Raw genomic sequence first — 19,675 nt, forward strand, 5'->3', positions numbered from 1 at the left:
ACCAAGAGCTGGTTTGTTTCAGAGCAAGTTTTATTCGACTTTTACTACATTCTGGTAAGCTTCAACGGACAACAGTTTTTCCTTCAACGCTGCGCAATTCTCTAGCTTAGGCATGACGATCGCAACGTACCCTTCCCCTTCGATACTCAATATTTCCGGCTTGCTGGTAACGCGATTATTAACTTCGATAAGTTTACCTTGAACACAAGCGCGCAGGTTATACACACTATCGTCTTCGCACGTCACTAACGCCAGCACGGTGTCCGCTTGCAAAACCATCCCTCCTTTCTTTTTGCGCCCGGAAACTTTGTTTTCGCTACGATCGATTTTGCCCACTTCGAAGCTTACACTACGGATGCCTTTCTTGAATGCCACATGCTCCTTGGCGAGCCCGACCAAGCATATCCGGTTGGAGTGGAACAAGATCTGGTGGGGCTCATCCGGCTCGACGTCGGGTAGTGAATACAGTTTCGTATAGAAACGGTCTACGATCGACGGGTGGTTATCGATAAAATCGTCCAAGATCGAAGGAACCTTCACGTCACCGATCACCATCTCTTCTGGCTCGTACCAATCGTTTTCGGTGGTTGCCATTATTCTTTCTGCTCTCTCATTAACTGCTGCACTCGCTTTTGTTTCTCCAGTGCCTTTTCGCGATTCAACTTCTGACGCGTTTTGCGCTCGTTTCTTAGGCAAACAATCATCTGTCGGTCGAGATCATTGCAAAATCCCAGAAACTTACCGAACTTGTTCTACGCAAGGAAAGAAAAGTGTGTTAATGTTGAAGTGAAAACATGCCGGCAATGTGCTTTCCAACTTACCTCGGAATGACACTTCTTGAGGGCGTCGATTATCTGGTTGCATTCGAAAGAATGTAAGTTCGGCGACAAGTCAGTATGCATGCCTTGTTCGTAAATTGCTATTCAACAGTCGCCACTTTTGTTTCTCCACCAATTTTCACCTAAAATATTACACAACTGGGATAAGCATCGCGGCAATTCACCTTATTTTGACACTTTTACCCAAACAAAACAAAACCGAGTCGTTCTGCGAACCCCATCAGCTAGCGCATCAGCACAACAAACCGTAAAAATTGGTGCTTGGAGCAATTTTACGTTTTTTCAGTAGAAAAGGTATTTTTAAAATAACATTAATATTTGTAGAGGCATTTTTAAACAAAAATCGCGGCAAGTTCGTTTTGTTTTAAATGGAAATATGAACAGTTATAACTGGTTCTCGAATACTTCAAATTAACATTTGACATGCTGTCAATCCGTGATTGAACTTGTGTGTCGTAGGTCGGGTGTTTACGTACGAACCAATAAAATAAAAGTGTAGCATATAATTTCTTGCTGTATTTTGTGTCCATTGCGATTATTTATATTTGATCCTTCTATGCTTTTGCTGTAGCAAGTGATACAGACGGGAACAACATGAGTGAAACCGATTGGGATAGTAAGTTTCCATGTTCCGAGTGGAATGTTTCAAAAGTAAACAAACTTTCACCCCTTTGGTGTATTTTACAATTTCCAGCGATACGAAAGCAAGCACGGCATTTGGAGAATGATATCGACATGAAGTTAATCGCCTTCAACAAAGTGGGTGTTGGGGCCGCTAGTGGAGGATCCCTGCCTACGGCGAACAGCTCTGACACATCGCCTTTGCTCGGCGATCACGTCTTCGAGTCACTATCGCTGGAAATTGAACAGATGCTGGACAAGTTATCCAACATCAATGAAAAGATGTCCGAGATTCCAAACAGTGGTGCCGCGGTGATGCATGTCCTACAGAGGCATCGCGAAATTCTTCACGTAAGCTGCTGAAGAAAAGAAGCCAGCCATGAGGTAGACGGTACAGCTCTATTTATTTTACAGGGATACCGCCAAGAATACCTTAAAATCCAGGCCAATCATACAACACGAATGGAGCGAGAGGAACTGTTGCGCGGGTCTGGCCTGGGCCCGTCGTCGGTGGGATCACCTTCAACGTCCGGGCTGAGCCGCAGGGACATGTATCTGAAGGAAAATACCCATTTGCAAAGCTCTAGTTCCCTGGTGAACGACCAAATAAGCATTGCGATGGAAACGAAAGAGCATCTTACATCACAACGACAGCATTTGAAACGCTTCCAAACCCGTATGCACGACATTTCTAATCGCTTTCCTCTTATATCTAGGTAAACTTACATAGTATTGTGTAGTAAATGGCCAGATGTTGACTATTTTTCTACTACTTTTAGCCTAATCCAGCGCATCAACATACGGAAACGTCGAGAATCTTTAATTATCGGAGGAGTAATTGCTTTCTGTACCATTCTGTTGTTATTGTACGCGTTTCATTGAAAGGGCCAAACGACAGGTTACAAATTAACAGTTCCAAGTAACTTTAATGCTAACGATATCAAACGCGTCGCTGTTTAATATAGATTTATTTTATCAATACCGAAAATGAACCTGGAGAGCATGTTAGGTGAATAATAATTGTGTCAATGGGTTGTAATAATCTGTACAGACGGTAAAAGAGAAAAAAGTAAATAAATAATGTGATATACTTCATAACTAACAATAAAGTAATTTTCTGACCACACTTAGCAATGCGACAAGTGTAGCGCAATTCAAACCATGGTTTTATGTATGGTAAATAATTTATTGAATTTTAACAACTATCCTACTTATTGTACTTGTAGCTTTATCGAATTACACTTGTAAAAATAAAATCTCAAATTCTTATCGTTAGACACTATGCGTCTCCACACAGTTTACCACAGTTTTGCTGTGGCCCATGGGTCCGGGCCAACCGCTGCCAGTACGGGTTTCTCAACAACAACTGGTGTATGCACGGGAACGGGTACGGGCTTAGGAACGGCAAAAGGTACGGGAGCAGGGACAGGATAGCCAACATGCTTGATCACCGGCACTGGCACCGGATGAGGAACGGCGACCGGGTACGGACGATCTACCGGGACAGGATAAGGCCGTTCTACCGGGACGGCATATGGTCGTGGGACAGCTACCGGATAAGGACGATCTACCGGAACCGGTACATGGACCTGTGTGGTTTAAAACAGATTTATTTAAGCAAATCCGTACCATCAAACGGAGAGCAATTATTATGACTCACCTTAACCGGCACGGGGTACGGTTTTTCAACAGGCACCGCATACGGGGCGGGAATCGGAATACCGACCTTCTTTGTGACCACCGTGTGTGTGTGGGCATGCGCTCCCAGGTACGGTCCAGCTAGGGCGGGAAGTGCTGGAGCAGCAAAAGCAGCAGGAACCAGAGGGTCGGCCGGGGGTAGAAAATGATGGTGGGACGGATGTGCAAAGGCATGTCCATAGACCGGAGCCGCCGGAGCATACGCACCGAAGCCGAAAATACCTCTCTTCTCTTTCTTCGTACCCGGCACCTGGTTGACACTCTGTTCGTTCACCTGTTTTTGGTTCGTAATGACTGCATCACTGCCATCATGATCCCCTCCAGCGTGCACTAACGCCAATGGCAACACGAGTAATACCTAATTATAGGGAAAAAAATATTCGAAATAATTTATGTTCGGTTTTAGTACAAAACTTGTGAGAGCCATTTATAAAAAGCAAAAAACTGTCCTTGCAGATACGTTTGAAAATGAATCACATTATAAAATCCTGGTCAGCAAAATGTACCCCAATGGTTCTTTGCCGGAACCGAGACAACAGAAATTTGGAATGCACTATGCTAATGTAAAATGTAAAACAGAGCCGGAAAAAAAGCAATGTATTCAAATTAGTCACATTTTAGACCGTTAGATGAGCACCTGACGCGGAGACAATTCGCTGACAACATGGGAATTAATATTTATTATGTCCTTGTGAGTGATGCTTCGTTGTTGTTCGTTAAATTTCGACTTTGATGAAGTAATAGCAGAAAGATAAATGAAAAAATCATTTTTCTAATGGTGCTTGATTTACGACTTTGTTACAATGTTGTGATTTATCTATCGCACGTATTTTCCGTGCAATAGAGATCGTAAATTATAGCTATACAGAACACGTCAAATAAAATCAGAAAATCATAATTGGAAAACTGTTTGTCCTTGCTAAACAGGGTGCTGCAAAGTCTGCCTTTTGGTTATAAATAACGCTGATCGTTTAGCGTCCCATGAATGGCCGTCATAAATCTACCAACATTCTCAACACAAACGTTTGCATTTAGCTGATAATTAGGTGTAAGGATCTCACAACTGATTAATTCTGTTTATCACTCCCACTAACTCGTACCGGGTTCATGGTAGAAATAGAGCAAGCGGCCTATTTTCGCCATTACGTATAGATCAAGCCCGGCCGTGAAAAGGAATGTTGATAGTTTCGGTCGTGTTTAGGATTGTATACTTAGACGAGTTAGTCACGTACCAAAAGTTTCATTTTCCCTTTCGTTTCTGCCCACGTGCTTGCGTCACGGCGTGGAATTGATCCAGGCAAATGGATGAATGGACACCTGTGAGAATGGGAACCTGAGCACAGGCAGGATTGTGTTTTCACTTTCACGACACACGCGAACACCAACACCAGAGGTGTCGCTGTAGCTGGGAATATCCTGATCGTTACAAAGGAAGTCCTAGCCAGTACATACACTTTGCACTGAGAAACTTTATCTGATAAGTTTGGGTGGACGAGGCGGCACTGTATAAATCGAGCACTAGTTGTTTACTATCGGAGAGTGAAATAGGGATGTCGGTCCGTTTGTGCGAAGGATACGTCACCGGTACGTGCTTCCGGGGGCTTGCGACTTCCGAACAACTCTCACTGGGAACTTCGTTGCTGGTGCCGGACTGATGGACACCTTTAAATCTGAACGCACAATCGCCGATTGATTACTTTACATCGGTTGACCGAAATCTTATAGAGCAGTCCAGGCACAACTCCCTCCATTCGAGCCCGAGCGTCGGCCCCTAAGGGAATGTCCAAATTAATTGTGTTGCGCCAGGCCGGACGACATCGAAGCATTGTGTACGGAGTCCGCCCTCCCCATCCGTGGGTGGGGATGCACCATTTGCATGTTTATGTTGGATTTGCGTCTATTGCCGGTCCCAAAGCGACCATCGATGACCGAGAAGACACGCTGGAGTCGCTCCGTCGTCGAGTACGTGACGGTGGATGGATGACTCCCGGCTCGCTGGCATGCTAGTGAAACTTGCAAAACTGTCCGGCCACGGTGAAGCTTGCTGTTGTCGCTGTCATGACCCATTGTGGGCGGGTAAGCCTCCGCTCAGGACTTTCCCTTCGCCGAGTACCCAAATGGGACGATAATTGTTCTGGGACCGTTAGCAATAGCAAGTGTAGCAATCGGGACGTCGCCTCGGACGCCGGACGGATTACATCAGGCAGCCGGGGGTGCGCGATCCGCAGATGGTAAGCGGATGTCCAACAGTTTGCCAATAGTTTTCGCACCGGAACATTACACAACGCATCGGACAAGATAATCGATTTCATGTGCTGTGGTCTGTTATTGTTTGCCCGTACCGATCTGCACTTGACCTGGTTCCCGGCTGGGGTGGTGCATTCCAGCGCACGACGCCGCAATCGAGTTTGAAGTTTACATCGTTGCTTTATCCCGGTTTCAATGTCATCTGTGACCGTGTGGTATCTTGCGATTTATTGAGGTGAAAAACGAACTTGCTTTGCATCGTTTACGCCACCATGTCCGTACCGGGCGGAAACAGCAGATGAACGAATCTGGCTGAAGCAATCATGTGTTCGTTGAAAATTTGCCAACACAGACCACAGTGGCTCGACACCTTCTTGGTATTCCTTATCTTTCAAATCGCCCATCTTTGTGTCGCATTGGATTATTAATTTTTGATCCTTGAAGAGCCTCACAGTGCGGATGAATGAAACTCTGCGTAGCTAGAGAATGGGTGATTCAATTTACACCATCGCCTTCATTGTGCTTTATTGTTAACGATGGTTCGATGATTTAATTTTTGCCAAAGCGAAGTTTACAGAAAAGAAGGTCCCCAAATGAACGTGTTCTGCTTTAAGCGCAGCATCACATTTCGTTCTTAGCAGAAGTTGCCCGTGGGGTAACGAATTTGCATTTTCATAATGCTTAGGGAGTTCCCTGGATACTTTAATATCGGTTCACGGTGTTCCGGTGGGTGGGCTGGGGGGTTCGTTACTTGTTCCGTGTATTCGTTTGAAGTGACCGATAGAGCCTTCGGTGAGAACTTGGGATGGATAATTTATGCATAAATTTCCCAACCCCGGGAAACTGCTTATGCGGCGGTACAATTGATACGCACACTTGGGATAATACTTTGTATTTCAATATTTTTTCTCCCGAACTGCAGGCGCCTGCAAAGCCATATGTAGTGTGGTACTTTTAAAAAAATCGAATTTTATCCAAAATTATTTTTAGGAATTTTATCAAAATGTCTTTGACTGAATCGCATAAAAAAAGCAATTTATGTTTTGTTCCATATGAATCATGTACACAGGAGTGCTTATTTGATCCTTTAAGCTAACATTTGAGTTTTGCTGCGAAGAACGGAAGTGACGGAAAAAAAAGTTAAAACCCACACCTGCTATGAACCATCTATCCGTGCGGCCATGCGTACTGTTAAAACATTAACAAACACGCCCTACGGCTCTGTTCTATTGATTTTCTGCTATCGGAAGTACAATGGGGAATTGCTGCAACATTTTTAAAAGTGTAACACTATGAATTGATCCGTGGGAGACTGGGAATTTGCAACTGACACATGCTTGCATACTTCAGTATGCCGAATGGAGCTGTCCGAACTGGGGGAAAAATCCGATATCCTAGCGGACAAGGATATCCATCAAGTGTCAGGGTTGCCAAAGGGATTTGCAAACATTAAAAAAATCAAAAACAAAAATGAAAGGAAAAAAGGACTCAAATGTCCTGTTTGTATCTTATTAATTACTACGATTAATATATAAATTATTTATGTAGAAAAAATGGAGACGATGTGATGGTTTTTTTTTTTGCAGTAAGTTTCCAGTGGGACCAAATTCCACGTGTAAAAATATCATATGGATTTAATGAACACTTGCTCCGGTGCAACATTTTTGGTCCTATTAAACCATGCTGGAATGAATTTGTTTTTCGGTAAACGCTGGTGCTTGATGATGCTATTTTCGTGGCAACCCAAATGGCAATCGAATGCAAACAGTAGCATTCCAAACATTTCAAACGTGCGTTCGGTTCGTTCCAATGACTTGACCCAATGTGTACCGCATCCCAGCTGTTTCCTAGGTATGCTGAATTGTTAATTTACACCCATTGGGTTTGGGTGGTGCTATTGAAACAGTTTTATTAAATTCCACATCTTATAAATCAGATTTTTCACAATTTTTTCCATGGAATATGAAAAAACAACACCGCAGCAAAGATTGTGTGGGAATGTGCGGGTAGACGAAAACAGTAATAATTTAATTACTCTTCGGTTTGGGTTTTGCTCCACTCGATGACAGCATAATTTAAATTCGTTCGACGCAGCCAAACACCCGGGAACGCGGGCAGGGGGACACCGGTAGAGAAACCGGAAATGGATGATCGTCGCACAATCGTCACAAACGCTGTCCCGCACGGTTGGTGTTGTAATCGCACTACGACATGAGTGGCATATGGCCTGCAGGGAAGGGTTATGGCCAGCCGGTCGGCGCAGAAACGTGTGCCCTTATCGAACGTGCGATTATGATGGCGATATGAGACCGGCGACCCAACCAGGTGCGATATCGGTGGAGCACGGTGAGCGGAATGCATAAAAACCATAGGCGCGCGTTTGTTGCTGGAATTGCTCGTGTCCAACAGTGGTCCCAAAGTCCTATGGACGATTGATTACTTTCACCACCGCCGTTTGTTCGCAATGGATGAATGGTTGGGGTGGGCGATCGGGTAGCGATCGCTTGGAAACGGTTTAATTTGTAGTGATTAATTGCGAAACAATTAGATTGCGGTGCGTATGTGTTCGCTGGGTGACAGTTTGCTGTTGGTTGCGTTACGAACCAACGCTGGTCGATCGGGACTTTCTTTTCGCTGGGGTCTGTTAGCGGGTGGGTGGGTCATTTCTCTTCAGGTTAATTCAAATCAGGTGTGCCGAGGTATTGTGTCATCTGGTTGATGATACGTATAAAAGCATATGATTCGCATAATCAAAGTTCAATTCGGTCCGGTCGCTCAACGGTCGGCCTTGGGTTGGAGGCCATTATTGACGAAAATTTTGGACAGATATAAATCTCTTAAAAAATATACACCATCATTGAAGCAATGTCGTACGCTGCGATGATCTAATCGGTATAGTGCGTACTTGGATAACTGGGGCTCGCCCGGTTACAGTGAAAGTCCAAGTATGTTGCATGGAAAGCACGCACGCGTAGGGAGGTTTTTCCTTTCGCCTATGGACGGAGGCATTTGTGACGAGAACATTCCGATCTTAATTGCCATACGTCACTGCTGCATTCGAGAATGTGTCGAAGCCATGCGACCGAATGTCATCCCTTCAAAGACGCTCCCGGTCCGATTGCGATTCGGATGAATGGCTTTGCGAATCTGCCGAACGTGCTCGAACACACTCGCACATTGGCACCGTACAGGCGCTGATGGAAAAGTCGGGCACTAAGGCAACAGGTTTCAGGTCCCACTACGGGGGGGACCACACTTTGTCCGTGGCTTTGGTGTGTGCAAGGGAATTTCCGCTCGCCGAGCGTTAGGCTCCATTGAAGCATTGACCATTGAAGAAAAACCCGAAACACGCCAGCCAGCCAGCTGGGCCGGTTTGGTGAAAAACTAACTCCCTTTTCCTATCCCCCCCCTCTAGGGAGCGCTCGGGCCCGTGGGCTGTGACACAACGCGCGCACCATGTGTGTGATGCCCTTAATGGTGACCACGGTGACGCTGGCAACCGGGCTGATGCCCCACGGATATGGCGCGGCAACAGGATGGATGGGCTATACCGACGAGTGTTTCGCACAAAAATGGGCTAGCCACGCTGGAGCACGATGGTGAAACGCACCTAATTGGAGCGGTTATGACACGGTGCACTCCCAATTAGATTCAGGAGGCTTGAGCGCCACTGGATGCAAGTCGCCTTATCGCCATCGGGGAGGAACGGGGGGTTTTATCTGACAGCTCCAGATGTTGCTGTCACCGAGATGAAGAGATGGAACCCGGGCACTGCCGGTCGCTTCCGCGTTTTGCAGACGCTTTCGGGCTTCGGGAAGGGCCGATATAAATATACCGACGTGGGACAGTTTCGACAGTAGATCAGTGGCACAGTCGGCGGCGTCTGGAAGGCAGCTCGGAGCGAACGATCGAATCGGGAATACGCGAGGATAACAACCAACGGAAATCGTAATCGTCATGCAGCTGTCGACGGTAAGTTACCGGAGGGCCGCTTTCCGAGGCCTTCGAGGAGTTCGTTATTGAGCCCGGTCCATTTTTTACAGGTGTTTTGTGTCCTTCTCGGACTGGCCACTGCCGCGAGGGTCCACGGTGCAGCTCAGAAGGAAGGTGTCGACCACCAGAAGCGCGCCATCGGTCACGGATACGGACTGGGACTAGGTTTAGGTGCGTCCGCCCTAGGGGCTTCCTTGGGACCATCGTATGCCGCTCCGGTTGGGCCTTATATCGGGGGATCGCTCGAGGGGGGACTCATCGGAGGTGGAGTGATCGGTGGAGCTGGCATTGGTCCGATCGTGGGAGGAGGTCCAATTCTAGGAGGAGGTCCAATCCTGGGAGGAGGTCCCATTGGAGTACCGGCTGGCCCGTTCCTGGGAGCCAGTATCGGTCCCGCTTCCTTCCCGGCTCTTCCAGCCTTACCGGCACCGGGACCTGTGTTGGCCGCTGCCGCTCCTCCAACTATTGCCGTCGCCCCGACGGTAACGAGAAACATTCTGACCACCGTCCAACAGCCTGTTCCCGTGCCGTACCCCCAACCAGTTCCGGTCGATCGTCCCGTGCCCGTGCCGGTCCATGTGCACGTACCCGTTGACCGTCCCGTGCCCGTCCCGCACCCTGTCGCTGTGCCCGTGCACGTACCCCGCCCGGTCCCGGTACCTGTCCCGCAGCCCTATCCAGTGACCGTCACGAGGTAAGAACTCAATCGTTTAAGTCTTTCGACATCCTCCCAACTCTCGCCCTCAAAAACGTTCTGCTACACCAACAGAACCGTTGCCGTTCCGGTACCCCAGCCGTACCCGGTGCCGCATGCCGTTCCCGTACCGCAGCCGGTGGCCGTGCCACAGCCCATCCCGGTGCCTCAGCCCGTGGCCGTACCGCACCCGGTAGCCGTGCCGCATCCGGTCGTCGTGCCGGCTGCCTTGCCCACCCTACCAGCGCTGCCCTCCTACGGTTACGGCGGGTTCCTGCCTTCGTACGGTAAAGTTTACGGCGGAGGCATCACGCTCCAGAAAGTCTACACTGGCCACGGCCACGGTCTCGGTTTGCTCGGATTGAAAAAGTATCTCGGTTGAACTGCGACCGGTTGAGCGTTGAAAGGCCAAGTGATTGTGTGATTCCAGCTTAATGTGTTTTAGTTTATTGCTAGTTAAAATACCATCATCGTGTCATAGTTGTAACGATAAGGTAAAATTGATTCAGTCGTTATATAAAAGCCATCAAAGGATTGAAGCAAAAATATAGACTAATGATAATCGTTTATATTTGAGTGTGTTGTGTTTTAAATACATCCTAGATTCATTGAAACCCGACTTATAGTATGGATATCTTCTGCTTGCAATACGCTGCTGCTTCTGGAACTCATCTGACCATAACGTCCAACCCGTCTAAAATCTTTCTGCTGCACAATAATCCCCTCCCGATATTTTACTTCACGGCTTCTCGACCGGCCGTTTCAACAGTTTGCTTCAGTCGATGGGTTTTGGTGAAATAATCAATAGCGTTCATCAATTATGCTACAATTTCGGTTCCAGAACCCGAACGTCAATTGATAGCCAGAGTGTATTTCCTCGAGCTGCGAGCAGATGGGCCTTCAGTAAGCTAAGAGTAGTTTAAATTTCATTTGTAAACGTCCTGAGCTGCAGATGCTTTGCGGCAGAAATTCAGGGTGGGCAAACGGTCTGCCATTGGCTTTGATGTACTTTCAAACCAGTTCATCAGCAAGGCGTAGATCGATGAATATATTAAATCGATGGAAAAGTGCCCTCGGAGCTTATTCAACCGAAAGTTTTAGCAAAGTATGGAAATTTATACAGAACAAAGATGTTGATTTGAATCCCATCTGCAAATCGCTCGTACGTACGATGGCCCCAGCACTCAGAGTAATTTTCAGTATTTTCGTTTTTACTCAGAATGTCACACACTTGAAAGCATTTGATAGTTAAACACATGGATGAACGGACTTCTTTCAATAATTCCAGAAACTGTGATATGTTGTTCAAATTTACATGTCGTCCATTCGTTACGGTTCCTTGGTGAAATATATATTTTTTACATCAACTATGCAATTAGCCATAGTGTTGCAACCCAGCTGACCTCGAGAGGGTGAAACGTTTTTTTTAAATTTTATTAACTAGATCAGTTTTCATTCGCATATGCAGAAAAAAAGTGATTATTTGCTGGTGTTGATGTATTGGAATTGTTTCATTGAAACTTTTTTGTTTCAAAATATCGCTACTGAATTACTTTTAAATATGTATGTTTCGTTTGAAACTTTCGCTTACACGATTTATGTCTGTTTCGGATGTGACAAGTGAGTGGCAGAAGGTTTGCTACAGTTTAACACGCTTTTTTGGAAGTTTAATTTAACTAAACAACGCACACACGCATACCGCTATTAGAGAGTTTTACTTCTTAAGTCTGCATCCCAACGGCTTAGCGACGATGCAGGGTGGAGTAGACGGCACCGTGGTGGTAGAGCGGAGCATGGGCCACCGCGAGCGGGGCGTGGTAGGCGGCCAGCGGAGCATGGTGCACCACCGGGGCGTGGGCGACGTAGGTCTTGGCGATCGGGGCATGGTAGGCGAGCGGGGCCGCCACCAGCGGGGCAGAGTGGGCGATCACCGGGGCGGGCGCGACGTACGAGTGGGACACGACGGCCGGCGCATGGTGGTAGCCGAGTCCGAAGTGGATGCCACGCTTCGCCTTCATCGACTCCATCGGCTGCTCCTCGGCATACACCGAGGCGACCAGCAGGACAGCGGCGATGGCCTGAAACGAGAAGCCGGGATTTGTTAAGCTTCACTTCACTAGCAACACTTCACTGCACTCGTTGCGTTCCTTCGGGATCTCAGCTCGCACTCACCAAGAACTTCATGTTGAGTTTGCTGGAGGATTTAGAGTTCTACGGAACACTGGGCTTTGATGGGGCGCTGCGTAGCGGGCTGCTGGAGCACGGTCGATTGAAGGTTCACCGGTGAACTTTGCGAGATTTATGATGCAGACTACGGCTGCCGTGCGGTCCTTATATACTACGCACCGCGTGCCCAAACACGCCCCGAAAACCTTTGCACTCCATCCGCGGTGCCGAAGGACTGAGCCCCTCCGGCCCAACCCCGCCCTTAACCGGAGGGGGACCTCGGGTGAACCTTGCTGCGAGCTTCAAGAGACAGGTCATGTGCGCGATTGCAGAGTTCGATCGTCGGCCGGTGACAGTGCCACCCCACCACGCACGGGTGTCACTCGGTCAGCCCGGCGGCGGGCACAACGCAGTGACAAAATCCACGACACCGCACCGACAGTTGCACACCAGTTGCGCGCCCGGTTTTGCGAATGTGATAAATCAGACGGCCAGGGACCCCACTTGGGGCCGAAGGATCGGATGCTGGGTGACGCCAGTTGTCGCTGTCGCCGATCGGTGCCCCCGTTGTCCACCGCGGCTGGTGCGAAGCTTAATGAGATTTACTTCCCACGGGCCGCACGCCAGCCAGGCGCTTCGGAACGCCGGTTGGGAGGAAGCCGACACGCCAGACCATGCCAGGCACGCTGGTCGGGAGGAAATGGGTGGACGCAACGGCGCAGGGTGACGCTAATGAGCGAAAGTTAGGGCGCATTATGGAATTAAGTTCTTATCGCGATGGCCGGACGTTGCAGCATTCTAAGGGCGGATATGGGCGGCGAGACGGTTGCCTCATGTTGACCAAGAGCTACGCGGTTCGATATCACGCGCTTGGGATAAACTTTAAACGCTATTGACTTTTAACGACGAGCGTGTGGGAAATTATTCGATAAATCGTAAGCAGATCTGCAAATTTTCGTTGAATCCTATTGTGCCATGTTCTATCCTCTTGCTATCCCCCACGATAATGGTACCCGAAATAACGTAAACAGTGTAGCTTATTTGTGCTGCAGTGTTGAAGGGGCGTCTAGAATTAAACCAGCTTCGATTTCGATAGAATCGATTCATTTCTTGACGCAATCTTATCCATTCGCTTTATTTAAACACAGCTATGTTCTACTGATTCAATACAGTATCGCTCAGGAAACGGATTTTATCCGACCCTTAAGAAATTTTGGAAGCCAAAACGTATAACAGAACAATTTTCAATGAATTTGTTCGCGATATCACACTATTCTTCATAAAAAAAGGTACCGTCAATCTATTGCACGAGATGTTCAATACCAGGCGACATTTTCATATACTGTTATTGTACTCGATTGAACATGTGATGCCCGTCCAAGTTCTGGCGGCATAAGAGTATATTTACTTTGCATCCACAATAACTACATTCAGAGACAATAGAACTGTCCATTCCATTACGAAACAAAATATGTTTCACAATATCCATATTTCCCTAAGATAAGTTATTTTAAAAACTGTGAGAACGTGAATAAAACCTTGTTATAGTAAAATAATGCGAGTGGAAGGTAAATATCAACTATAATAAAAGCAATTTGTTTAAAGTGTAAAGAACATACTGAAGAAGTACAACATTCACTCTACCGTAAGGGGAAGAAATGGTTCAGGAGTAAAAAGGTGGTGGACAGATTGTGAGACGATTACTTTTTCCCATCACTTCCTTTTGGAGGTTGCGGACGATTTTCCAGCCGTTTTTCATACAGCACGCGTGCACCAGCATGGATGCCCTACGACCCTTCGCAAGCCTTTACGGGCGGCTCGAAGGTGGATCGTGTGAAGATCACTGTTTTTACAAACATCCCCAATCCCCAAACAATCACCTTGCCACACAAAAGCATGAAGGCAAACCGTGACAGATTCGCGCTGATAAACGACTACCGTGACCAGCGGTGCCAAAAACGCCCGTCCCGAACTGGGCTGGCTGGCTGACATTGACCTTAAACCGCGTGTTGTTTGGACGCCAGCCGAAGCCACAGCATCAATCAGCCATTACGATGGAAGCGGCTGGGTGGGGTAGGAAACGCAGGTGGACGGGTGGCAAGGGACTCCTTTTCCAGTGCCTCGGGTGAAAAACGAGAGTGACATTTACATGCTCCACAAAGCACGCGCCGGTTCGCTCTTCGCTGCCCTTCCAACCGAGCCCAATCGGATCGAACTCGAAGCCGCCATATTTACGCACGCACTACACAACGAGCGACCCAGACGATGAGTGAGCAACGACGCCCGGCTGCTCGGAGTGTGGCTGAGGGACTGCAAAGGGTCGCCCGAAGGACGGGGCCACATGGACGCGGAGATTTCCTGCCACCGATCTCGCAACGGTGCGCCCGCCCGTGCCTCGAAAAGGAGCTACCCGGTTCGATGAAAATTGCTTGATTGACATTCGGTAAGTGGTGTGCCGGTGGCGCTCGATCTGTCCACCGTCCAGCTAATCAGCGCGCGGATGAAACGAGGCCTCTACGCTACGTGGCCACGTGGTGATATCGGTTGTCTTTGACGGATGTGCAATTGTAGCCGCTTGGTCGCTACAAATGGACTGCTGGAGGACGCCGCAGCATGCACCAGATGCACCGATGAAGGAAATAAGGTGGTGGGAAAAAAGTACACAGACAAAAAAGTTTAAAGAACTAAACTGCCGTGGAAGTACATAACCGAAGCGCCGAACGCACATCACAATTGGTTGAGATCGGATCAAAAAAATGCTCCGCAGTCCTTCGTTTGGAATTCTTTGAGCGATCGCACTGCAGCAGGGATGGCGAACCATTTTGCTGGTGAAGAACATGTTTTGTGTTGAATCAGTTAGTAATTTCGTTCAACATTTAAATGAAACAAAAGTTCAGACATACATTAATCATTTCTATCTGTTCTTTGCATTTATCCTACTGTAGCATTCTATCTCCTCCAGTTTCTACTTAATACACTGAAACGCATACTTAAGCATGCGAAATCCTATAAAATAACAAAACATTTTTCTATTCATAACTCAACTTTATCAAACAACGTTCAACTGTTTAAGTCGTGTAATCCAATTTTAAACGTACGAATAGAAAATCTAAGATTGACAGTTTGTTTGGGGATGTACGAAAATCGAGCTGCGTTTTCGGTTTCGATTTTCGATGATATCGGCTCATATGATACTACAAACTGTACAAAACTGTATTGTAAGCATTGTTTATACTATACATGCCCAAGGGTTTCTTTGACGTGATATATGTATATGAAAATGAAAAATGAATATGAAGATGAAAAAAAAAACTCGTTTTGATCGAATTAATTCAGTGAAAGGCCGCGCAAAGGCTGAACAATTTATTTAGTTGATGAATTTTCTAATAGCTAGCATAGCGTATATGGTGGATTTTCGACATTGCATAATTTGTTGCAATTTAAGAAACTATAACCAACCAACAAGGTTTGGCCAGTTCGCCATCCCTGACCGAGAACATGACTCACGCACAGCGCTCGGTGTGTGCGACAGTTGGTTCATTTTTCCCAGCAGCAGCGGCGCGGGACCAAAAAGGGCCAGATCAGTGATGTTGCAAGGGTGCACCCCCAGGTGCAGGTGAAAGCAAATAATTCATAGCACGCAAACGCCACACCAACCATCAACGGTTCAGGCGGAGGTGTTGTGGGTGCGCTGATAACTAGACGGTGGGCCCGGAGTACCGCAGGGCCGGCGGTAGATATCGAGTGTAAGAGTTATTTACGATCGGTGAGCCTGACTGCGCGCCTTCTAACTGTTTTTGGAGTAGAAATGTGCCGGTGCAAGACGTAAACTGATCAATCGTCCCACCGTCCGGGCGGGGTGCAAAGGGAGTGAGGGAAAAAATTAACCTCCACCACTCGTACTTCCCAGCGTCAAACAGGTTCTGTGACATGCCGCCGTAGCAGTTGGCGCGACGGCAACGACCGGAGCGCGCGCACTGCAATCGCGCCAGGCTTCAAGGGGAGGGGCGAGGGAATGCGGTGGACCACGGACGAAATGTTTTGATCAGGTGGGCCGCCCACCGTGCCTCCATTTTCCACCGCCCGCCCTCAGTGCCGGGCAGCGCAAGACGCACTTGCGCAATGTGCGCGTACCACCTCGCGCAAACATGTACGAAATGAGTCAAACGTACTCGTGTCTTCCGTCGCTGGTATCGGGCCGCGGATCGGCCTGCCCTTTCTCATGCATCCGACGAATTGGGAGCTCTGACCGTGGAGCGATTGGGAGCTCTGACAGATCGCTACAAATCGATTCATTCGTGACCCCGCCACCAGAACCTACCAGAATCGTGTGTGGCGCGTTCTCCATGCCTACCCCATACTATGGCCGGTGTATTCCACAGCCTAAGCGGGATGGCGCAATCGGTTAATGAAGTGCTAGAACAATTATAAAACGATTTGTCAAACGTAATTCAATCAACCAAATATGGAACCATCCGGTTGTCACAGCAGAGACTATTTCTTTTTCTACGCGTAAAGAAGAACTTGAACGGTCGTACGTACGTGTTGGTATGCTGGAGTCGAGGTGCCACTGTTTCGTAAGGAACCCACGATTTGGGAAAACATTACGGCAATTGACAAACGGCAGCTGAGGGCAGCCCTTGCGGCCCACAATCGATCTGAAATCAATCGCGTGGCGCAGCAGGGATTTATCAATTTTAAAAGATCGCCCCCGGAGATCGGTTTCTAGGTGATATTAAGATTTGGTTTTTTGCTCTGTGTCTCACCTCTGACAGCATCGTGGCCAAGACTTGCTATGCATTTCAACGTGTTCATGGTAAACGTGAGACGCCACACGTATGTTGCACTTGCAGCCACGTGCAGCGTTACTGTATCACCTAAGAGACCAATCCGGCTGTAGTCGGGGCCGTGTTTCTGAGTATACTGAGTATATGAAGAGCTGAAGGGGTTCGTGGCAACGATTGCATGTGCAATCGAAATGTGTTCGAAATTACGAACAAGCAGCCACCGCTGACCTACCTGGAAGCATTTTGCCTCCGGGAGATCCTGCTATTCGTCATCCATATGTAGGTTTTATCAATAGCCTCAATTAATGTCGGTGCACCTAAGCCCATAAGTACATACACATATACGCAGGGTGATTAACAAACACACAAAGCCTGCAGCATCATCTGGCTAGAACAGCGAGTGGTAAGATGTGAGACGATAACACATTTTTAATTACTTGCTTTCGTATTCAATCGATGGAATGTGAACAAAATAAGTAGATTTAAAGTACAATAAAAGAATGGCCTACTAAAAGACAGGCTGCTTAATTCATCCGAACGAATTCCAAGGTGGATAGATTCTAGGAGTCTAGGACATCATTAAATCGCTTCCCATTCAATACCAGAAAACTCCTTTATTTTCTTCCGCTCGATGAACTGCTCGTACCTTGGATATTATACATTGTGCTGATATGACCTCCAGGATATTTGGTCCAAGGCCAGGAGTATCCATACTCCGCGTTACTATATGATTCCAAGGTTTTTTATAATAACTACTATAAAAACGCCCCGTGTGTCCGTCGCACTTGCAGCCACGTACAACGTCATAGTGTCTAACAATGTGCAACCTCTTCGAAGTCGACTGTAGAATATGAAGACCAAAAGGCGTTCGTGGCGACGTTTGAATTTGCAATCGAAATGTGTTCTAAATTAGGTAAAATAAGCCTCCGATGACTAACCAAGGGGGTTTCAACCGTCGTGAATGGTTAGAGCTGGTTGTCGGTAGATTTTTATCAATAGCCTCGAAAAACCAAGTAAAAAACCAAATACGTATGTTTGTTCTTCGTATCCGATGTTTCGAATAAGGAACAAAGTAATCTTTTATGGCAATTGGGGCTCTTCAAAAACGATACAAACGATGTAATTGACTCTTAACCCAACACGAATTTAGGTTGGGTTATGCCAACCAACCTACAATGCGGTTTGCCGTTTAGCGTCCTGTAGTTGTGTTCTCAATGTTTTGCTTTTATTTTTTGTCCAACATACACTTCCTTTGCATTTTCACATTTCCGTGTAATGAAATGGATTAAAAAACTAAATGTGTCGCCACGGTAGATGTTTGCTCAGTTGCTCAGTTTCCACGGACGTGTGTATAAAATACTGCTCCTTCGTGTCGATTTCTAACATCCGGGATATGAGTATCCGTTCGTACACTAAAATGATGAAGGTGATTCTTCTAGCGCTTGCTGCATTTGCATTGAGTGATGTTTCGACCCAAACTATTGAGCAAGAACCGTGTCTAGCTTGGATGAAGCCGCGTAAGTATTATTGTCTGCCGAACTTTTTCCTAAACGCTCAGACTATTCAGAACATCGTTATTTTTTATTCCATACCAGAACCCGTTTGTCCTCAATTTGAAAGATACACTTGCTGTAAGACGTGCTTTGAAACAACGTGCCGTCAGCCAATCCCTCCAGTCAGATGTGCACCATGTACCAGTGGTGGATGTATTTGTATTGACGGTTACATACGGCAAACTACTAAAGGACGATGCATTAGGAAAACAAGTTGTAAGCTTATTTTACCTTTTGAAGAACCTATTCCTATCGAACAATCAATGTAATTGTAAAAAATTTACAAGAATAAATGAGCTTGTTGCGCATCATGGGAAGCAAAATACACATTTGTGTTTAATATTGAAGACTGTCAAGTTCGAGCTGGTTGGCTTTATGTTTCGTAAGTATGTAAGTTTTATTTTAATTATTGTTCAATTTTAATATTATATTTGTAAACTTAAGACCATAAAACACTTGCTCCGGTAAGCAGATAATCGAGGACATCAACGACACTGCGGACATTTCACCGATTGCTATGCAGAGGTCGTTTTTACTAGACACCGATTACTGTGGATGTCGTATTTCCTAGCCAAAAAGTCGTACTCCCAGCCAATCCTAGCCACCTGTTGGATGAAGCCAGGCTTGCAAACACACACTTCGGGATACCTCAAACATAACACATCAGACACCGACTTTTTGCAGGTGCAGGTTTTTCAGGGGAACATGCATTAAACCAATGACAATTTAACAAAAATTGTGGCAAAGTTACTCCTTAATAAAACTTTAATTTTGGTTATGCCATCCTGTAGTAAATAGGCTTAGCGTGTAGACAATTTTACTTTCATTTCCAAAGCTGAATGTTTTGATGAAGTTTCGGCCCGACAGCTTCAACTCAAGGCATTGTTGTTTATCTCGTGCACAGGATCTACAGAACGTCGTCGTAGCATTTTCGAATGCGACAAGTCAACAAACTGAGTGTTTTGTTTGAGTTTATTCAACTGTACCGGGATGGAATCGTGTACTTCGACTTTTCCTTACGACACCGTTGGTGGTGGCGTCCTTTGGGGGGTCTTATATGGATAGGGAAATACCAAC

The 19,675-nt window shown here is 46.7% G+C and overlaps 6 protein-coding genes across 6 annotated transcripts; 2 read left to right on the forward strand and 4 right to left on the reverse strand.

Annotated features, from left to right (window-relative positions):
* Positions 1–5: 5 nt before the first annotated feature.
* On the reverse strand, positions 6–594 carry LOC131286990 (protein Abitram). Its single transcript, XM_058316002.1, has one exon. The coding sequence runs from the start codon at positions 592–594 to the stop codon at positions 31–33; it is 564 nt and encodes a 187-aa protein (XP_058171985.1). The 3' UTR covers positions 6–30.
* LOC131286992 (COX assembly mitochondrial protein 2 homolog) lies at positions 594–988 on the reverse strand. Its single transcript, XM_058316003.1, has 2 exons — positions 822–988; positions 594–752 (listed from the first exon to the last, which is right to left on the reverse strand). The coding sequence occupies exons 1-2, from the start codon at positions 900–902 to the stop codon at positions 594–596; spliced, it is 240 nt and encodes a 79-aa protein (XP_058171986.1). The 5' UTR covers positions 903–988.
* A 300-nt stretch (positions 989–1,288) lies between these two features.
* Positions 1,289–2,579, forward strand: LOC131287666 (Golgi SNAP receptor complex member 1). Its single transcript, XM_058316738.1, has 4 exons — positions 1,289–1,455; positions 1,534–1,811; positions 1,875–2,176; positions 2,240–2,579. Exons 1-4 carry the CDS (start codon positions 1,434–1,436, stop codon positions 2,340–2,342), a joined length of 705 nt encoding a protein of 234 aa, XP_058172721.1. The 5' UTR covers positions 1,289–1,433; the 3' UTR covers positions 2,343–2,579.
* Positions 2,580–2,758: 179 nt separating this feature from the next.
* Positions 2,759–4,402, reverse strand: LOC131289016 (tetra-peptide repeat homeobox protein 1-like). The gene is made up of 3 exons (XM_058318207.1): positions 4,391–4,402; positions 3,121–3,516; positions 2,759–3,049 (listed from the first exon to the last, which is right to left on the reverse strand). Exons 1-3 carry the CDS (start codon positions 4,400–4,402, stop codon positions 2,759–2,761), a joined length of 699 nt encoding a protein of 232 aa, XP_058174190.1.
* A 4,523-nt stretch (positions 4,403–8,925) lies between these two features.
* LOC131284371 (tetra-peptide repeat homeobox protein 1-like) lies at positions 8,926–10,474 on the forward strand. The gene is made up of 3 exons (XM_058313226.1): positions 8,926–9,004; positions 9,369–10,092; positions 10,168–10,474. Exons 1-3 carry the CDS (start codon positions 8,926–8,928, stop codon positions 10,472–10,474), a joined length of 1,110 nt encoding a protein of 369 aa, XP_058169209.1.
* Positions 10,475–11,834: 1,360 nt separating this feature from the next.
* On the reverse strand, positions 11,835–12,276 carry LOC131288663 (larval/pupal cuticle protein H1C). Its single transcript, XM_058317821.1, has 2 exons — positions 12,265–12,276; positions 11,835–12,170 (listed from the first exon to the last, which is right to left on the reverse strand). Exons 1-2 carry the CDS (start codon positions 12,274–12,276, stop codon positions 11,835–11,837), a joined length of 348 nt encoding a protein of 115 aa, XP_058173804.1.
* Positions 12,277–19,675: the final 7,399 nt, after the last annotated feature.

The sequence above is a fragment of the Anopheles ziemanni genome, chromosome 3 (genome assembly GCF_943734765.1).
Source record: "Anopheles ziemanni chromosome 3, idAnoZiCoDA_A2_x.2, whole genome shotgun sequence".
Classification (NCBI taxonomy): Eukaryota; Metazoa; Arthropoda; class Insecta; order Diptera; family Culicidae; genus Anopheles; species Anopheles ziemanni.